An 18,592-nucleotide genomic window follows, 5' to 3' on the forward strand; every position below is an offset into this window, starting at 1 on the left:
GGGGCGGCTGGGGCGCAGGAGGTAGAGCTGCCGTCTAATGATCGCAAGGTTGGCAAGAAGTATCCTTGGAGATAAGACACTGAACCCAAAATTGCTCCCAGTGAGCGGGCCAGCGCCTTGCATGGTAGCTTGCCGCCATTGGTGTGTGAATGGGTGAATGAGAGGCCGTTGTAAAGCGCTTTGGATAAAGGCGCTATATAAGTGCAGTCCATTTACCATTTCTAGAACCATGGCCTATAGTGCACACATTATGCTCATGTCGGCATGAGTTTGACTCCGGCACAAATAGATCAGTGGCCCACTCATAAGAAAAGAAGGCCAGTTAGAGGAGAGGAGACCTGTAATAATGTCATTCAGTTGTTATTAGCTCTGGGGATAGTTTGGGTTAGGATGATGACTGTAGATGAACTGCAGACAAAGGAAAGGCATCCTCTATTAACTTAACTTCACACAGATGACAATGTACTGTAGGTCCTATACCGTGCACCCCAGTCACAATGCATCATGGGAACATAATTAACTCTTACTGGCACAGAGAGTCAATGCTTCTGACTCACAGGTTGAAAGACTCCGAAGTGTTCTGGAATGACTGTACACTGTGAGATCACCAACCAACTCATACCAGCATGTTACTGTATCGAACATCGGACGGCATTCACAGTTGTGGCTCAAGTCGTCTAGCAGGATGGACTGCCAAGATCCAGCTGATTGAAGTGAGGTTGGACATGGGATATAAACATTTGACACTTTGAGCTCTTCAAGGTGATTCGGGTCGATATGGTACAAATATTATTATTATTAATAATAATAATAATATATTATAACAGACGCAACACACTGGTCCCAGATGTGTCTGCTCATGTCATCTCCTCTGACTGTTGTTTTAAGGCCATGCGTTAGAGTAGTCTGATGAGAGACAGTCAGAGGAGATGGTTATACTATAAAGCACAGCACACACCTGCGGGGGATTCTCCGAGGCCAATTTTGGGTCATTGTTATTACAGCAGACTCTACAAGTGAGGAGCAAGAGGTGTCTGATGGTATCGAGATTACAATTGTGGGAACCCAAGAACTGACATAATTACACAAACCACATCTTCTAAGAGAACAGATGACTCTGAAAACCCCCAAAGATTTGCAGTTGCATGGGTATTTTAGTTTAGATTTGTTGGAAAAGCAGGACTTCTCCTGTGTTTGACCAGCATGGCTTTTCGTGCACTTTGGATATTTGTTGCCTATAGCCTATAGTTGCCTTCCTGTCCCTGGTCGAAGATGAATTTGTGTTATGATCTTTCAAACTGCTCATGGTATGCAGAACGTCTTATTAACCACAGACACACACACACACACACACACACACACACGCGCACACACACACACACACACACACACACACACACACACACACACACACACACACACACACACACACACACACACACACAAACACACACACACACGCGCGCACTGTGAGATCACACCTTATTTTGACCACAATTCACAGGAAAAGTGCTGTCATGAACAATGTGCAAAACATAACTCTTATAGCATCTTCTCATAATGTCAGGACTTTTTTTATTACAGTAATACTACTGTATTATAATATATGATATATTATTATATAACAGTTTCTTTCTCTCTCAGCCCAAATTCCGTTCAATTCATCATGCATGATCACTTTTGCAGTTTTAAAACAATTAGCAGTTTTTCACTGATCAACACTATATTCCATTTAGATGACGCTTTTATCCAAAGCGACTTACATCGCAATGAGTGCATACATTTCAGTATATATGATCCCGGCGGGAACACTACAAAGAGGTCCGTGAATGTTCTGCATGTATGGTTAGTAACCATTGGTTACACCACAAGAAAAGACAACTTTGTGATTGAGCATTTCCGTCTTCATGTCGTCCACACTAGACCAACTGCTGCTTGCTGCTCTGCCTATCGTTGGCCTTTGATGTGCCAGTTAGAGCGAGGGGCATCTTACCATGCTAACAATAGAGAAGGAGACCAGAGAGCTGGTGTGTGGTGGCAAGTACACACCCATCCAGGAGTTAAAAATACTCTAATCTGCAAACCCTGTACTACCTAGTTACACCTACAGTACAGTGAATGCTGGACCTCTGTTCACCTCGGTTCACCTCTGTGTGTGTGTTGGTGGGTAGCTTGTCACACATTCACATGCTGTTGCCTTCACCTTGCAGAACGGAACACAGAGAGTTGTAGATTCATTTGATTACATTTCTATTTTTACTTCTCCGTTATTTATATAGGTACGTCTCAAGTCTTTTTTTTGCAAGAGAGACCTTGTCCAGTAATCGTTTTTTCCAATGACCCTGACTTATATGAATAATAAGTGACTAGATAGTTTGAGGTGCACAAACTCGCTATGAAGCAGGACTATTAGATGATAACATACAGATAGCTAGCTGCCTGATAGTCATAGGTTGTTGCACGTGGAGCTGTTGGCTGCAGTGTGCTGTTGTGAGCTCAGTGTTACAGAGCGTTGTACTGTAGGTAGAGTTAGTTACTCTGTGCTGTGCTCACTCTGAGAGAAGGCCAACAGTACAGCAGAGATCTGCAGTAGGGAAGAGCGAATCTCTCCAGAGACCAACCCCTTGCCACTGTAGCTGTGCTACCTGCTGCTTATCGACACGCTACATGTATAGACCCTGCTTTTTAGTAAGGAAATCTCACCTATCCATTTTCATATGAGCCACACCTGTTATTCTGCTGTTGTGTTGTTCCTTGTTCATTGTTGCACTCTTCCTGGCTCTCCTCTAGCTGTTGGTTATGATTTTCACCTGAACTATGGCAAACTGTCATTGTGGAAATGATAGAGAATAGATATCCCGTAGCTCTTAGGTTCACCAGGAAACAAAGCCTTTTACCACAAGTTCTTGGCTTGAGTTTTCAGTTAACGCCTAAATTCCTTAAAAGACAACATACGATATTTGAGTCGCAGACCTATGCCTCTTTCATTATAGAGCTGGTCATTTCTTGGACGTCATAAAACAGTTGTTTGTAATGACAAACTGTTTTTACAGACTTTGGCCCAGAGGCCTTTACGTCTCTACAAAGTCTGACATGTGGTTTCCAGGAAGTAATCACAGACTAAAGCAAAACATATTTTTATGCCCTGAAGATTTCTATATTTTACTCAGAAAGTCAAGTAGGACCTGCACACTCAACTGCTCCAACACCTTTACTGAAGGTAAAGAAGTAAGGCTGCGTCGACACACGAGCCAGAAAGGGCAGGTCCTATCATTGGATGGGGTAGTGGATAGTGAGTTGGACTTGTGATCGGAAGGTTGTGAGTTCAAATCCCGCCTGAAACCACACCACTACTGCAATTCGTAATTGTAAGTCGCTTTGGATTAAAAGCGTCTGCTAAATGGCAAAATTTAATTAAATTATTATCATTGGGCAGGTCCTCCATTGGGCAGGAGCCTGATCTCCTGATTCTGTAGCGTGAGATGACTTGATGTGCTACTGTAGTACGCTATGTTTCAATTCAAAAAGGATCTTTTGAAAACATTGCGCAAGCCAATACAAGTATTGTATGTGTATTGTATTGTACTTTATAGGCTCACACACTCCTCGTTCCACTCCATGTATTACAATGAGCACGTCCTCCTCTGGTGTACAGTATATAACATTTTAACTATATTATTTTTATTTTAATAATATTAGGTATATTATACTTATAAGTTACACATAAGTACATGAAATGAAAAGCATTTGTGTTATTACAAATATGTAAAATAGTTGTTTCAAGAACCAACTCCAAGTCAGTACTACTGTACTAGGCTTATCTCTTTAAATCAGATTCATTTGTTATCCTTTTTTGAATAGGGAAGTCTCCTTATTTGAGATACAGTCTCATATCTGAAATAGACTTCCTGTGGTAAGGCAAACCAACAGAGTATATACAACTGAATAGTGTCCATGACAGTAAATGAAATACATTTATGAGTGAAAGTTGTAACTTTTTGTATATCGTTTGAAACTCTCAACTTGTTTACTACTCTACTCTATTTGAGGTATTTCAAAGCTGCCCTGAAAAAGAAGGATGATGTAAAAAAAAAAAATAGTTGAGCTAGGTATATGTCATCTAGCTCACTAGGGATAAGGTAGCGAACAGACTGGTGTTGTAATGTGCGTACGGACGGCTGTGCATGGGCAAGACAAACCACACACTGCCTGTCACGCCCTAGTTCTATCCCTGTGTTAAGCGTAGTATGTCATACTGTATATGTGACCTAGCGCCCATCGAGGCTTCGTCTGACCATCACAAGAGGCGAAGATGAACTCAGGAGGAACTTACCTTCCACCACCAGGCAAACGCGTCTCCCAGGAGGTCCACTGCTGTCTGTGTCAGTGACCTGCCACCCAGCTGACGTCCCTGTACGTACCCCTCCACCTTGATTCACCCAACATTCAGGCCTCTGCGTGTCCTGTGCTGCACATAGTGTGTGGCCTCTCACCTTGCCTTTTGCTTTCTCTCTCCTAGTGCACGCACTGTAGCTAGTTGCTGTCAGTATTTCTGTCTGTTTGTCTGTCCACCCACTCTCGACCTGGCAAAGCCCACCCCCTGTGTTGTGGTGTGTGTGTGTGTGTAGGTGTGTGTGTGTGTGTGTGTGTGTATATACAGTAGGTGTGTGTGTGTGTGTGTATGTGTAGGTGTGTGTATATAGGTGTGTGTGTGTGTGTGTGTGTGTGTGTGTGTGTGTAGGTGTGTGTGTGTGTGTGTGGGTGTGTGTGTGTGTGTATGTGTGTGCTTGTCTTTCTGTCTCAGTCCCCCTCAATGTGGTGGTGGTGGCTTACTCATGTCATCATCAGTCTCTGGGAGATGTATTCAACCAGAGGGAGACTGGTTGACTTAACGTCATGCTCACACTTTTTCAGATGTCATGATACCTGACAGAGAGAGAGGGATTCCTTCTCCATCACCAAAACATTTTGATCCAACCACATTCTCCAACCTCAACATCACTAGCTATGTGTCAGTGCATTGTGTGTTGTAATACAGTAGATTCCTCCAAGGTTCTGCTGAAAGTCCCTCACATGACACAGGGTATACTAATCATCATCATTCATTAGTCATTTTCAGGAGTCATCTATGGATGTGAATCACGATCACACCTAAACTCTACAGTTAATGTATCTGTATGATTCTTTTTCATGTTCACTTAAAGAAGAAAATGTATATATATATATATATATATATATTTTTTTTACAAATAATAACAGAACATTAAAAACATTGAATGTCAATTACAATGCCTTTAGTAAGAATTCACCCCCTGGACTTTTGCCACATGTTGTTGTGTTACAACCTGACTTTAAAATAGATTTAATTTATGTTTTTGGTCACTGATCTGCACAAAGTACCCCATAATGTTAAAGTGTATTAGTTAAAATGTATATTTAATTGAATCATCTTTTTTGAAATGTTTACAAATTAATAAAAAAATAAATGCTGAAATGTCCCAGTAAATTTCATCCCCAGTAAATTGTCCAGTAATTTCATCCCCTTTGCTATGACACTCCTAAAATGTGCTTAATGCAAACTTTATTATTATTAATGTATTTGTTGTATTACTTGAATTATAAGTAGATCATAGATTTTCCAGTAGAGTGACTGGGATGGTGCTGTCCATCGACTGTGCTTTTTCCTCTCAGCCATTCAACTTTGTAGACTGATGAAGTCTCACCAGGCCTCAGGGACTCGTTCCTGAGCAGTGTTAGGAAAGGGAAAAAAAAAACACTTTAAAAAAAAAAATCACAAGAAGGTAAGGAGCTGGTTTACATAAATAAAGGCTATGTACACTATCCACTGTACTATACTGTACAGATAGACGACTAGGGTTGTCATATTGCACAATAGTATTGTTTCACATTTATTTAAAGTGTCACCGTTTGCAGGCTTGAAATGTACATGTTTGTGCCTCAGCACCAGCTGCCATACAATCCGTCCAGACTGTCCAGGGCCCAGAACTTACACAGTGTGGAATTGATCCTATGTAAATCAGAGATCCTTTCAAAACAAAGACATTAATTTTGAAATCACATGAACTGTTATCCTTGCAATCAGATGGACTCAGTTACTGAGTGACTTGTTGAAGACAGCTTTTTCATTTGAGCTAATTAGTGAGCGTCATAGCAAAAGGGGGTGAATACGTATCGATTCAAGATAATCCAGCTTTTTTCATTTTTAATCAATTCCTGAAGGCACTGTATGTGTCCAGATGCATATACAAAATCTGATCGACCTAATCAATCAATCAATGTAACCAAAGCTTTTCGCACCTTTAACAGCTTGTTTTAACATCGACAAGCTCTCCTCAATTTGCAATCATATAAACACATGTTGGCATTTTAAAGTCGGGGAAGAAAACAGCATAGCCCCCAGAACTGAACCCAAATGTTCTTCCCCCCAATTGAGACTGCAATTGAGATTTGAGACTACAACCCTGATTAGAGGAAATGATTGACTACCCTTGTTCAGTTCCACACTCTTATGTACTCTCATGGGATGGCAGGTAGCCTACTGTAGAGGTTAGAGTGGCCGGCCAACACTCAGTAGGTTTCTGGTTCGATCCCCACCCCAGGAGGGAGCCAGATGTGAGCTGGTGACTGCAAGGTTGCTGGCATTACATCTAAGGTGCCTATCACTGCCGGTGTGCCCTTGAGCAAGGCACCTAACCCCTAACTGCTCCAGGAGCTCTGTTCTCCCCGGGGGTGTGTACAGTACAGTACGGTAAGGTGTAACTGCTGTGTGTGTATGAAACCAGTGTTAAACAATACAGCACTTTGGAATGGATTAAAAATGTTATCATGAGAAACTGTTACACTGTGTGTGTGTGTGTGTGTGTGTGTGTGTGTGTGTGTGTGTGTGTGTGTGTGTGTGTGTGTGTGTGTGTGTGTGTGTCAGGGTTTCCGTTAGAAAAATTTGCCGTCGGACATCGTGTCCGGGAAGAATTCGATTTACCGGACAAACGTGATATATTCCGGTCATCATATTAAAATATAATAAATTTTTTTTTTTCCAAAATCATATTTCTTTTTTTCAAATCTAATATAGCTGTTTGTCGCGGTGATTACTGTTGTGTAGCGGCCTATATATGCCATTTAATGTCTATTTCTCATCCGATACGATTAGATGCGAGCTATATAATATATAATAATATAACATGATTTGACGCATGCGCGCTATGCCATGCGTCAAATCCAGCGCTGAACGGGCGCCTCACTGGGAACTGAACAGACAGCATCGATCAATGAACGGACTCCACATTACGTTAACTGAAGTTTGTTAAATTGTTTGGGATTAATGTGAGTTTTCTATTTTCTCTTTCCAGTTTTACCCTTTTTTTTAAATCAATAAAACAACGTCATTTCTATAACCAGGTCTCGCTGGTTGGGAAGGCATTTCGTTTAGCTCGGGAGTATGACAATGGGGAGAACATAACTGTTTATTGAGAAACAATTGATGGGCAGTCTGGGATACGTATATAAAGAAATACCACAATGTCTAGATGTATAACATTTTATTGAACAGTAACAGTGCAAGCATGTAGGCTTCTGGCGTGACACGGCTAGCCTAATTTCCGTTCATATGCCTTTTATCAGATAAAATAAAATAGAATAAAACTCTTTGAAAATAAATCGGCTTTAAATTAACTTGCAATGCGTATAGGCTAATTTCCATTCGATGTTACAGCCTAGGCTATGCCTTTTCTCAGATAGATAGGGGATAGCCCTGTAAGCTCATACGGGTCTGTATGTCGTCCTGAAGACCGGCTGTTAGATCATATCGCTGAAGTTTGTCTCCATCTTAGTGTAAATGTTGTCCGTTTTGTTTGTTATCCTTGTTATTGTGCGATAAAGTTAAAGCGCTCCGCTTCGGGACACCATTTTCAGCTGAGCACCAAACACACACACACTCGTGTAACACTGCCCGAGAGAGAAGGACCCGCCCCTTTAGTTAGCCTATAACCTATAGGCTAACTAAAGGGGGCGGGTCCTTCTCTCTCGGGCAGTGTTCTGTGTGTGTGTTTGCTGCTCAGCTGAAAATGGTTAGAGGGAATTATTTTCACCGGACATTTATGTCCGACGAGTTTTCAACTTGTCGGACTTCCACTAATTTTACCGGACAAAGACCGATAATTACCGGTTAACGGAAACCCTGGTGTGTGTGTGTGTGTGTGTGTGTGTAATGTGCAACTGAATCCAAATGGGACCAGTTTATTGGTGTGACAATGCATTTTGTTGATTTATTGTGTCATGTGAGCAGTGCTTGTTGTTGTCCAAAGTTATTTTTATGTTTCTGACCATTGACAATGTGTTTTAACATGCAGATGTATTATTGCAATAAAAGCACAGATACACAGGTAAAAGAAAACACACCCTCTCTCTCTCTCTCACTCTCTCGTCTTTCTTACTTGCTGCTGGTGTAAAAGGGGGGGCAACTGTTAAACAATCCAAATACATCTACAGCCTCCATTACATGTTTAACCAGCGGGGTTTGAACCAAGGGCCATGCGCGTGGATGCCACAGACGTTAACCGCTACACCAAGAGGACATCCTCATAGGAATAAGGGCTACAGTACATCCCAGGCAGGGCTACCTGGTTCCAAATCCCTTCCGCTACACATGCATTAGGTATAAATCAACTTTTATGAAGTGTGATGTTGTTGACCTGGATCAAGACTCTGGGTCAAATCTCACAATGACTTCCAGATGGTCTACAGGCCAGGGGGAGGCAGGCGGAGATAGACGTCAGGGGACCGGCTCGTTGTAATGCCTGGAATGGAATGAGGAACGGTACCAACCACATGTGTGCGCCTTTGCCAGACCACCAGCACCATGGGGCCTGTCTGAAACTATTATTCCAAACCTAATCTAATTGTTCCCCTGGAGGGAGATGCAGAAGGTAGCCAAGGACAGGAATAGGTGGAAGTAGATCACTGGGGCCTTTTCGACTATTAGTCCATTGACCCGATAACCCAATACAATAGAACAGAACAGAACAGAGCAGAGCAGAATAGAACAGAATAGAATAGAATAGAATAGAACAGAGCAGAGCAGAATAGAATAGAATAGAATAGATTAGAATAGAATAGAATAGAATAGATTAGAATAGAATAGAATAGAACAGAATAGAATAGAATAGAACAGAGCAGAATAGAATAGAATAGAATAGATTAGAATAGAATAGAATAGGATAGAATAGAATAGATTAGAATAGAATAGAATAGATTAGAATAGAATAGAATAGAATAGAACAGAACAGAATAGAACAGAGCAGAATAGAATAGAATAGAATAGAACAGAGCAGAATAGAATAGAATAGAACAGAGCAGAATAGAACAGAGCAGAATAGAATAGAATGGAATGGAATAGAACAGAGGGTGGAATTCGGGGTGGGGGGGGAGGCTCAGGGAGAGGACGGGAACGGTCCGGTCCATTACAGCTTCGACGACTCCAGCGGAGGTGGTGGTGGGGAGGGAGGTTTGGGGGGACTGGGGAGTGTTCCAACGGATGAGGGTGCAGGGGATGAGTCGGTGGCGGTGGTGGGCTCCACGTCCAGCACGGTGGCGGGGCCGGTGTCGTGCGAGCACTGCGGCCTGACCTTCCCCTCGGCCCTCTCCCTGGCCCTCCACTCGCGCTCCACCCACCTGCTGTACGTGTGCCCCTGCTGCGGGAAGCACTTCAACCACTCCAGCAACCTCAACCGCCACATGAGCGTCCACCAGGGCGCCAAGACGCACCGCTGCCCCCTCTGCCACAAGACCTTCACCCAGAAGTCCACGCTGTGCGACCACATGAACCTGCACAGCGGCGAGAGGCCACACCGGTGCGCCTACTGCCGGGCGCGCTTCGCCCACAAGCCCGCCCTGAGGCGTCACCTCAAGGAGCAGCACGGGAAGACCACGGGACAGAACTCTATCGAGGAGCAGGCGGAGAGGGAGAGAGAGAGTGCCGGAGGAGGGGTAGGAGGGGTAGGAGGGGGAGGAGAGGGAGAGCTTACGTTGTGAGTTGTGGTGGGATCGATGGACCAGGATGTATCGATGATTGCCTAGACGGGCCAAAGCGTGGGTTTAAAGTGTGACTCTGGGGAATCTGTGGGGTTAGAGAGGAGGACACGTGTGCAGAAGGGAAAAGATACCGAAAATACCTTATTTTTGTCTCTGGCTGGTCAACAATAAAGATTTTAATCTGTGTATTTATTATAAACTGCTTTGAGAGTGTTGTTTCTCTTAATATAACTGATCTAACTTTTAAATGTAGATCCTGGTCACCTGAACGTGGATCATTCAGTCTGAAAAAAGGACCATTTTGTTCTAAGCTTACATTGCTTAGCACTGGAATTATTGGTTACACATTATATGAAAGGGGTACATATAACACATTCATAACATTTGATATTAACACTTCATAGATGTTGTCCGACTTTGTTAACGTATTTATGTAACATCGATGTCACACGAAAACAGTATGAGTAGTTACAGTATGTCAGATTAAATGGATGGATAAATAAAATAATTAGCCTCACACACAACCAATAAGTGCAATGTGTAATTAAGTACATATATTTAAATGTTTACCTGAATGCAATGTGTGTTCGACTGAGCTCTCTGATTGAAAGGTGGTGTACAGTAGCCTGTGGACATGACTGTACATGACTGAAACATCCAATTCAAGCACCTTTCAAGACTCAATTCCCTCAAATTCAAGCACCTTTCAAGACTCAATTCCCTCAAATTCAAGGACCCAACACGGCATAGTTTGAGAAAGAACTAGTTGACGAACGAGCTAAGTAACACATTTTTGAATATGTTTTTTTAGAGAGAGAGAGAGAGAGAGAGAGAGAGAGAGAGAGAGAGAGAGAGAGAGGGGGGAATTCAAGCACTTTCAATGACCCATGTCTATTTTCAAAAACTTTTAAGACCTTGATTTATTTTTCTCAAATTCACAAACTTTCAAGGATTTCAAGGACCCGTGGGAACCCTCGAAGATATAGACCCCCTTGTATGCTCAAATTAACACACATCTTTTATTTATCTAGTTAAGTGCATCTCCCTCTAATTTACTGGAGCTTCTATAACGGAACAAAGAATGATCACATGCTATTCCAAAGGAACCAGATTTATTATTTTTTAGAGGCTCATTACTGATAGATCACTGTTGATAGCAGATTATATTTCTATACTATTTCTGTCCCTCTGAGGACTCAAGGAAAAACCCATTAAAACAACCAGATGGGAAAATGTATGATTTATTGAGCTCCACCAAACTAAAATGTTGATTACAAGAGCAAAGGCCACCATGCAAAGTACCACAACCTGCCTATATGGCCTTTCATTTACATAATAACACTAACAGCTCAGAATAACATCTCACAGCCCGGCCATCAGTAACACAAATTGAAATGCAGTACAGAAAATACACATAATTCTAACGCTAAGTTAGACGCTAAGTTAGACGCTAAGTTAGAACCGCTAAGTTAGAACCGCTAAGTTAGAACGCTAAGTTAGAACCGCTAAGTTAGAACCGCTAAGTTAGAACCGCTAAGTTAGAACCGCTAAGTTAGAACCGCTAAGTTAGAACCGCTAAGTTAGAACGCTAAGTTAGAACCGACGCTGCAGCAGCCTGCTCATAAGAAGTCCTCACTGTACACCACCTGGTTCCTCTTGTCTCTGTAGGAGCCTTTGGCGCTGTTCTGCACCGCTGTGGGAGAGAGAGAGAGAGAGAGAGAGAGAGAGAGAGAGAGAGAGAGAGAGAGAGAGAGAGAGAGAGAGAGAGAGAGAGAGAGAGAGAGAGAGAGAGAGAGAGAGAGAGAGAGAGAGAGAATAAATAAATCCAGGATTCTGCCAACATGTTATTCGTCAAGTCTTGTATTTTTTTACGTTATTTCTTTCAGAGTGGGGCAGTCCCACTCATATTTTTCTTTTTATTGATAGAGACAGTATAGATTATGACAGGAAGGATGGCTGATAGAGAGAGAGAAGGGATGACATGCAGGACATCCCCGGCCACGGCCGGAATCAAATCGGGAACCCTGTGGTTACCCACTACACCACCTAAGCGGCCCCAAGTGTTGTAGTATTTTGACAGTGATATTTACCCAGAGAGGCCCACACCGACTTCCCGGTGGCGGCCTTCAGCATGGGCTGCTCCCTGGCGATGCTGACTTTGATGGGGATGTCCCCCACGGTCGTTGCGTTCAGCTGAGAGAAGAGGGGCAGAGGACATAGGGTTTGCAATGATGTTTAGATTGTACAAGAGTACAACGAAATGTATGTTTTGCTCTAGGCACAGGGGTCAGCCATAGTCAGCGCCCCTGGAGCAATTTGGGGTTAAGTGCCTTGCTCAAGGGCACAATGGTAGTATGTTGGGCCAAGGAGAGCGAGCTACAGATACATACTGACCTCCGCGACAGCCTGGTCAGCAGACTCCATCTTCCGAAAGGTGATGAATGCACAGCTAAGAGAAAGGCAACACACGTGGGCACCATGCATGTTAATAAACCTTGTTGTTTACGGTACTGACCGAACTGTCAACTGACCGAATTACATTTTCAATTCACCTCAACACAGATGATTGACACTAAAATTGATCCCTGACGACGAGTCTCTATAATGAACCCCCCCAAACGTATCTAGTCAAAATCTCTCAATCACACCACTACTACACACGCAGACAGACAGAGACGTGGTAGTGCTCTGGCGTACTTGCGGCGGGAGTCCATGGACAGGCCGATGATGTTGCCGTGCTGAGAGAAGGCTGAGCGCAGGCTCTCCTCCACCAGGCCCGTGCCGTACACACGAACCGTGTTCCCTTTCCTCACCCCCCAGAGCTCCGGGTAGGAGTCTGATCCTGAGAGAGACGGACAGAAAAAAGAGTGAGGGGGAGAAGGGGGGGAGTGGTGGTCTTGGGGATAGTGAGTTGGACTGGAGATCGCAAGGTCATGAGTTCAAGTCCCACCTGGGAACACCACCACTAGTGTGCCCTTCAGTAAGGCACTTAGCCCTGAGTTACTCCAGGGAGACCGTCCCTGGAACCTCTAATTGTAAGTCGATTTGGATAAAAGCGTCTGCTAAAATGGTAAAAATGTAAAAAAGATGAGTGGCAGAGACAACATTGTATTGTTCTGTTATCCTCGTTTATCACCAGTAATGACAATAGAAAATAATATGAAAGGGGGTGGGTGGGGACCAGTAAGAGAAAAAAACGACTTACGTCCGAAAGGTCCGTCTCTCTTTCTGTCCCTGTCCCTGCCCCGGTCACGTTCTCTCTCCCGGCTCTCCCTCTTTTTGTCTCTCCCCCTCTCTCGGTCTCTGTCTCTCTCTGTCGTCTCTCGGCCTCTGTCTCTCTCTCTGTCCGTGGCGTCCCTGCTGGCGGTGGACCGCCGGCGCCGCCCTCGGCGCCCTGCTGGCGGTGGACCGCCGCCGCCCTCCTCCTCTTCCCGAGCGCGGTCACCTGAGCTGACGAAGCTTAAAGAGGGGATGGGAGGGAGAGATGTTAAACCAGTGGATACTAGAGATGCTCCGATCAGGGTTTTTGGTGCCGATCACCGATCACCGATCACTGGAATCAGTGATCTGCCGATCCGATATCACCGATCACCGATCACAGCGTCGAAAATGGCAATTGAAGCATTCTATTTATTGTGTAGCATTATTTATGTTTTTAATTATTCTTAACACCATTGACATTGTATATTAAGTATTTAAATGAAATTAGGAGATGAGAAAGTATCATGAATTGACGACCATCTGTTTTATTGAATTCACAACCACCTGTAGCTTACTTCAGGAAAAACAAATAAAATGTGAAAATAAAAATCATAATAAATAACATGTACACTGTCACATCAAATGTGCAACATTCCACTCGAATGAGAGGAACTAGGGGCTCTTAGAGAACTTGGAGCTTATACTGTATACTGTAGCTTTCCTGAGGAACAATAAACATACCCAAACTAAACTGCAACATAAACAGGCTATAGCCAAATATAAAATACTGTTTCAAGTCAGTCAGTTTCAAGTCATATTTAGGAGGAGATAAGACAGCAAGTCAGCAATAATCAATAAAACAAAAAAACAAAACATTGCACCTAAGGAGATTTCAGACTCAAACCTTACTTCTGATTAAGCAGCATCACTGACAGATTAGCCTTGAGAAATACAAGCTTCTCAGCGTTTTTGGCACTCAGCCTGTTCCTCTTATCATCTAAAATATGTCCTGCTGCTGAAAAGTCGCTCGCTATCTACACTTGTGCAAGGTGCACAGAGGAAGACCTAAAACTCACGCGCTAATAATTGTTGCTATGGGCCAAGTGACTTCCTGCTCGCGGGGTCACATGACGTCGCTGCACACTACCTACACTACGCTCGTGAAGTCGCGCTGGAACTCTGACCAGCACTCGTGGAACGCCTCTCGTCCAATCAAAGCACTCGGTCCCTTTATGACGTCGAGCCCAGTGTGCGCTTCGGCGCTCTCTGAGCGAATCGACGAACGCAGCAAATGCCGTATGATATTCGTGGTATTGAAAGACCTTGCGTGCGTTCCTCCGCGAGGTATTTCTTTTGAGCAGACATTACAAACGGCATATTTGTTGTCTCTTTCCGACACTGTGTAATATTTCCAGACTGGCGACGCCATTTTGTAGATCGGTCGTGTTTGATCGGCCGTTTTGAGAACTCCGATCAAAACCGATCAAGGCCATATCGGCCGATACCGATCGGCGCCGATCAGATCGGAGCATCACTAGTGGATACAGAGAACAAAGTGGATAAAACATGGATCTTATCAATTATGCATACACATTTTAGTAGGCTTACCTCTCGTACAGAGATTTTCTATGGGCAGATCTCTTGGCAGACTAAAGGAGAGATGGAAAAAATGTAAAAGCGCCAATATAACTTTTTGACATTCGCTGGATATACATTGATTTTGTGGCCAAGATGGGGTGGAAAGAACTGCAAAAGGGTCATTCCATTTGAAAGAAAACTGTCATGGCTAAAATGTGTCCTGATGACTGAGGTATAGGCTATAATGATGGGCCATACATACAACCTCCCCTACCCCTAACCATTTCGTCAAACCCTGCCACCCCCCTGGACATTGCTGTGTTAATTATTCCCTGTTCGTTAACTCTGTGTTCTATGTGCTCATGTTATCTGTTGCTTGTTGTTTCTGTGTTTTCTGTTTTTCCCATATCGTCAGCGTCTTTGAGCCCTGGAAAAGCACTATATAAATACAATGAATTATTATTATTATTATTATTATTAATGATGACTTCACATCTTTCGTCCACCGTACCTCAGGCAGCTTTTCATCTGCGGAGACGCTCCTCTGGAATGGCAGGAATGCTGGGGCCGGTCCTTTTTCTGGATCCTAACGATCAGAATAAACAGATACATATATCATGTCAGATACATACTGTATATCTTATCATTGTGATATTATTAATGTGTTTCCCATGATACAAGATAGAAAGCTTTAACATTTTTGCATTTTTCGGGGCAATTATCTTGTTGCTTTAGGCATCGACTTCAATGGCATTACGATTGACTCAGGGTTGCACCTGTGCAGGCTTTAAATGGTAAATTATATATGCACTTATATAGCGCCTTTATCCAAAGCGCTTTACAACGGCCTCTCATTCCCCCATTCACACACACATTCACACACCAATGGCGGCAAGCTAGTTCAGTGTCTTGCCCAAGGACACTTCGACATGTGGCCAGCCGGGGCTTGAACCGCCGATCTGCCGACCTTGTGATCATTAGACGGCAGCTCTCCCTCCTGCACCACAGCCGTCCCACATCAAGTCTTACATATATTGTAATGTAATCAAATGTGCTTTACACATGTAAAACACATTAGTATCAACCTATATAAACTCGTCAAAAGAAGTTTGGAAACGTTATTTCAGTCGATTCTTCCTCCCCTTTAATAATACCAATTGGTATTGTATTTTATATCGTTGGAAAGCCTGATTAGTCACCTTTACAACGAGGTACAACTTGTAAGGATCATGCATTTGTGGAATGAGTAACACAGCTAAAAGTGTGGGTAGCGGCCAAAACATTTTTGCCAAAATCCCCTGCAATATTCTTCTGTTGGTATTCACTCCTGTTTTGAGCTTCAAGTGCAGGCAGGTGTATGTCAGTCACAGGTGACTGGCACCTGAATGGCACCTAATTGACAGGAATGATATTCTGGGGCCAGTGGCGATCCCATATCTCCAGAATCTGGGACCTCACTCCATCCTCCAGGATGACAACGCTCGCCCCCACAGAGCCAGGATCAACACAGAGCACCTCCAGAATTTGGGAGTGGAGAGGGTGGAATGGCCTGCCGTGAGTCCAGACCTCAACCCAATTGAACACTTGTGGGATCAGCTTGACCATATTATCCTGGATTGCCCGGTGTACCACCCACCCAACGGGATGCATGGTCTGTCGGTATTAGATGACGAGACGATGACGTGGCTTCTGGAGGGGTGTCCAGAAATATAGCCCGGGTGAGCCCCTCAACCAGGTCTCGGGGTGGTAAAAGGGTAGCCCCTCGGCCCCGAGCCTGGTGGAGTGGAGAGGAAAAACAACTACCCATACGCCGAAGAAGCTTGGGCGTGCTGTACGCGCCAGAGTGACCAACGCAACCATGTTGGCTGTCTTGCGGCAAATCCTAGTTGAGGAATGGGATGCCGTCCCACAGCAGTGTATGACCAGGCTGGTGACCAGCATGAGGAGGAGGTGCCAAGCTGTTGTGACTGCGTATGGATCTTCCACATGCTGCTGAGGTCCCTGACAGTGTAAAATGAATAAAGTGTAAAAATGGCCAATATGTGTTGTTTTTTCCTTATTACTGTGGGAGAGTGCAATCATCCAATCCACCAAGCAACTCAAAACGAGAGTGAATACCAAAGAATATAGGGGATTTTGGCAAATATTTTTGGGCCGCTACCCACACGTTTAGCTGTGTTGCTAATTCCACGAATGCATGATCCTTACAAGTTCTACCTCGTTGTAAAGGTGACTAATCAGCCTTTCCAACGATATAAAATACAATACCAACGCCTTTCCAACGATATAAAATACAATACCAATCAACCAAAATAACGTTTCCGAACTTTTTTTGAGGGGTTTATTATCAATGGTACCAACGATGATCGGATCCTATGTATTTTCACTACCGTTATACATTTGTAAACACGTTACACAATGTCTTACCCTGAGCTTGATCTCTAGCGTTCTGGAGCGTTTGAAGCCGGAGTTCTTGATCTCTGACTTGATGGCGCTGATGGCCCCAGACTTGATCAGCATCTTGGCTTGCTCTGTGGCTGTGGCCGGGGGAGGAGGGGGTCCTGATGAGAAACAACCTAATCAGCTGAGATGTATAGATACTAGACAGCCATGCCATGTTAAAACAGTGGATCTTTTAAAATAAAGACAGAGCCAAATACCTCGTTTCAATCCACTCTGGTTCGTCTGGCTGGTCGAACTCTGCTTCTCCAAAGCCAACAACGCCTTTTTCTAGAGGATAAAGATGGATGCATTCATTGGCATGATATCACACTACCCACACACGCTGTAATATTAAATTGTGGTGTCATTGACAGTCTACATTTATGAGTGGCCGCTTGCTAAGTAGATTAGATTAGATTCACTTTATTGTCATTACATAGTACAAGACATTGCAACGAAATGATTGCGCGTCTAACCAGAAGTGCAACAAATAGCAATTATATTGCAGTGATAAGTAGCAGTATTTACAGCAATCTATACAGTAAAGTGCAATGTCATACAATGGTGACTGGATGTATATGTGCAGTGGTATATATAAATTGAGATTATATACAATGTGCAATTGTACAGGATTGTGCAATGTGCAATTGTATCACATTATACATATGGTAAATATGTCGTATATAGTGAAGTATACAAAAATACAAGTAGAGAGTGATGTGATTCTTTTATGTTTATGTGATTGTTTTATGTTTCTAACCTTTTCCTTAAGTTTGGCATATTTCTTCTGCAGTGACTCCTCTTCCTCTGTCAGAGAGCTGGGGAACACCACCATGTAGTCTGCCATGGTCAACCCGCTGAGAAGCCTTGGAGAGAAGGAAGAAATTAAGCATATTTACTCACAACATGACAAATATAATAGTAGCTAGCTTTTGACATCGACAGGCTAGGGCTGGTGAGCTAGGTTCTAGGTCTTCTGTCATCTGACTGTCAGCTAACGCCGTTCCCTACTTAGCCTAGGCTAACGAGCCAGGCACTAGCATACATTGATTGATTGATTGAAAACTTTATTAGAAGATTTGCATGAGTAGGTACATGAAAGTACATATTACATACAAGGTCAACTAACAGGATAAAAACCCAAGAAAGCCACTGGCTTATTTCAATTGGGGTCCTTGATTCTCAATTCATCGTTACATGTAAGACAGACATAGCTAGACATAGCTAGCTGGCCATTCGCGCAAGATGGATCTGACCGTCCGAAAAGTAAAACACCATCTAACTAAGAACAAATGTTGCTGGTTCGTCGGTTGATAGTATC

General features: G+C 43.4%; 2 protein-coding genes across 2 annotated transcripts; one reads left to right on the top strand and one right to left on the bottom strand.

The window, feature by feature from the left end:
• Positions 1-1,994: 1,994 nt before the first annotated feature.
• On the top strand, positions 1,995-10,318 carry LOC308161957 (zinc finger and BTB domain-containing protein 12-like; the record flags this gene model as incomplete). The annotated part of the gene is made up of 3 exons (XM_080536038.1): positions 1,995-2,041; positions 9,486-10,005; positions 10,304-10,318. The coding sequence occupies 3 exons, from the start codon at positions 1,995-1,997 to the stop codon at positions 10,316-10,318; spliced, it is 582 nt and encodes a 193-aa protein (XP_080392164.1).
• A 1,351-nt stretch (positions 10,319-11,669) lies between these two features.
• LOC308162272 (negative elongation factor E-like) lies at positions 11,670-18,106 on the bottom strand (the record flags this gene model as incomplete). Its single annotated transcript, XM_080536414.1, has 10 exons — positions 11,670-11,743; positions 12,141-12,243; positions 12,445-12,499; positions 12,748-12,892; positions 13,256-13,509; positions 14,860-14,900; positions 15,341-15,415; positions 17,257-17,405; positions 17,490-17,559; positions 18,032-18,106. 10 exons carry the CDS (start codon positions 18,104-18,106, stop codon positions 11,670-11,672), a joined length of 1,041 nt encoding a protein of 346 aa, XP_080392540.1.
• Between the last annotated feature and the right edge of the window lie 486 nt (positions 18,107-18,592).

This window comes from Nansenia antarctica (genome assembly GCF_963989245.1).
Source record: "Nansenia antarctica genome assembly, chromosome: 7".
In the NCBI taxonomy this organism is placed as follows: Eukaryota; Metazoa; Chordata; class Actinopteri; order Argentiniformes; family Microstomatidae; genus Nansenia; species Nansenia antarctica.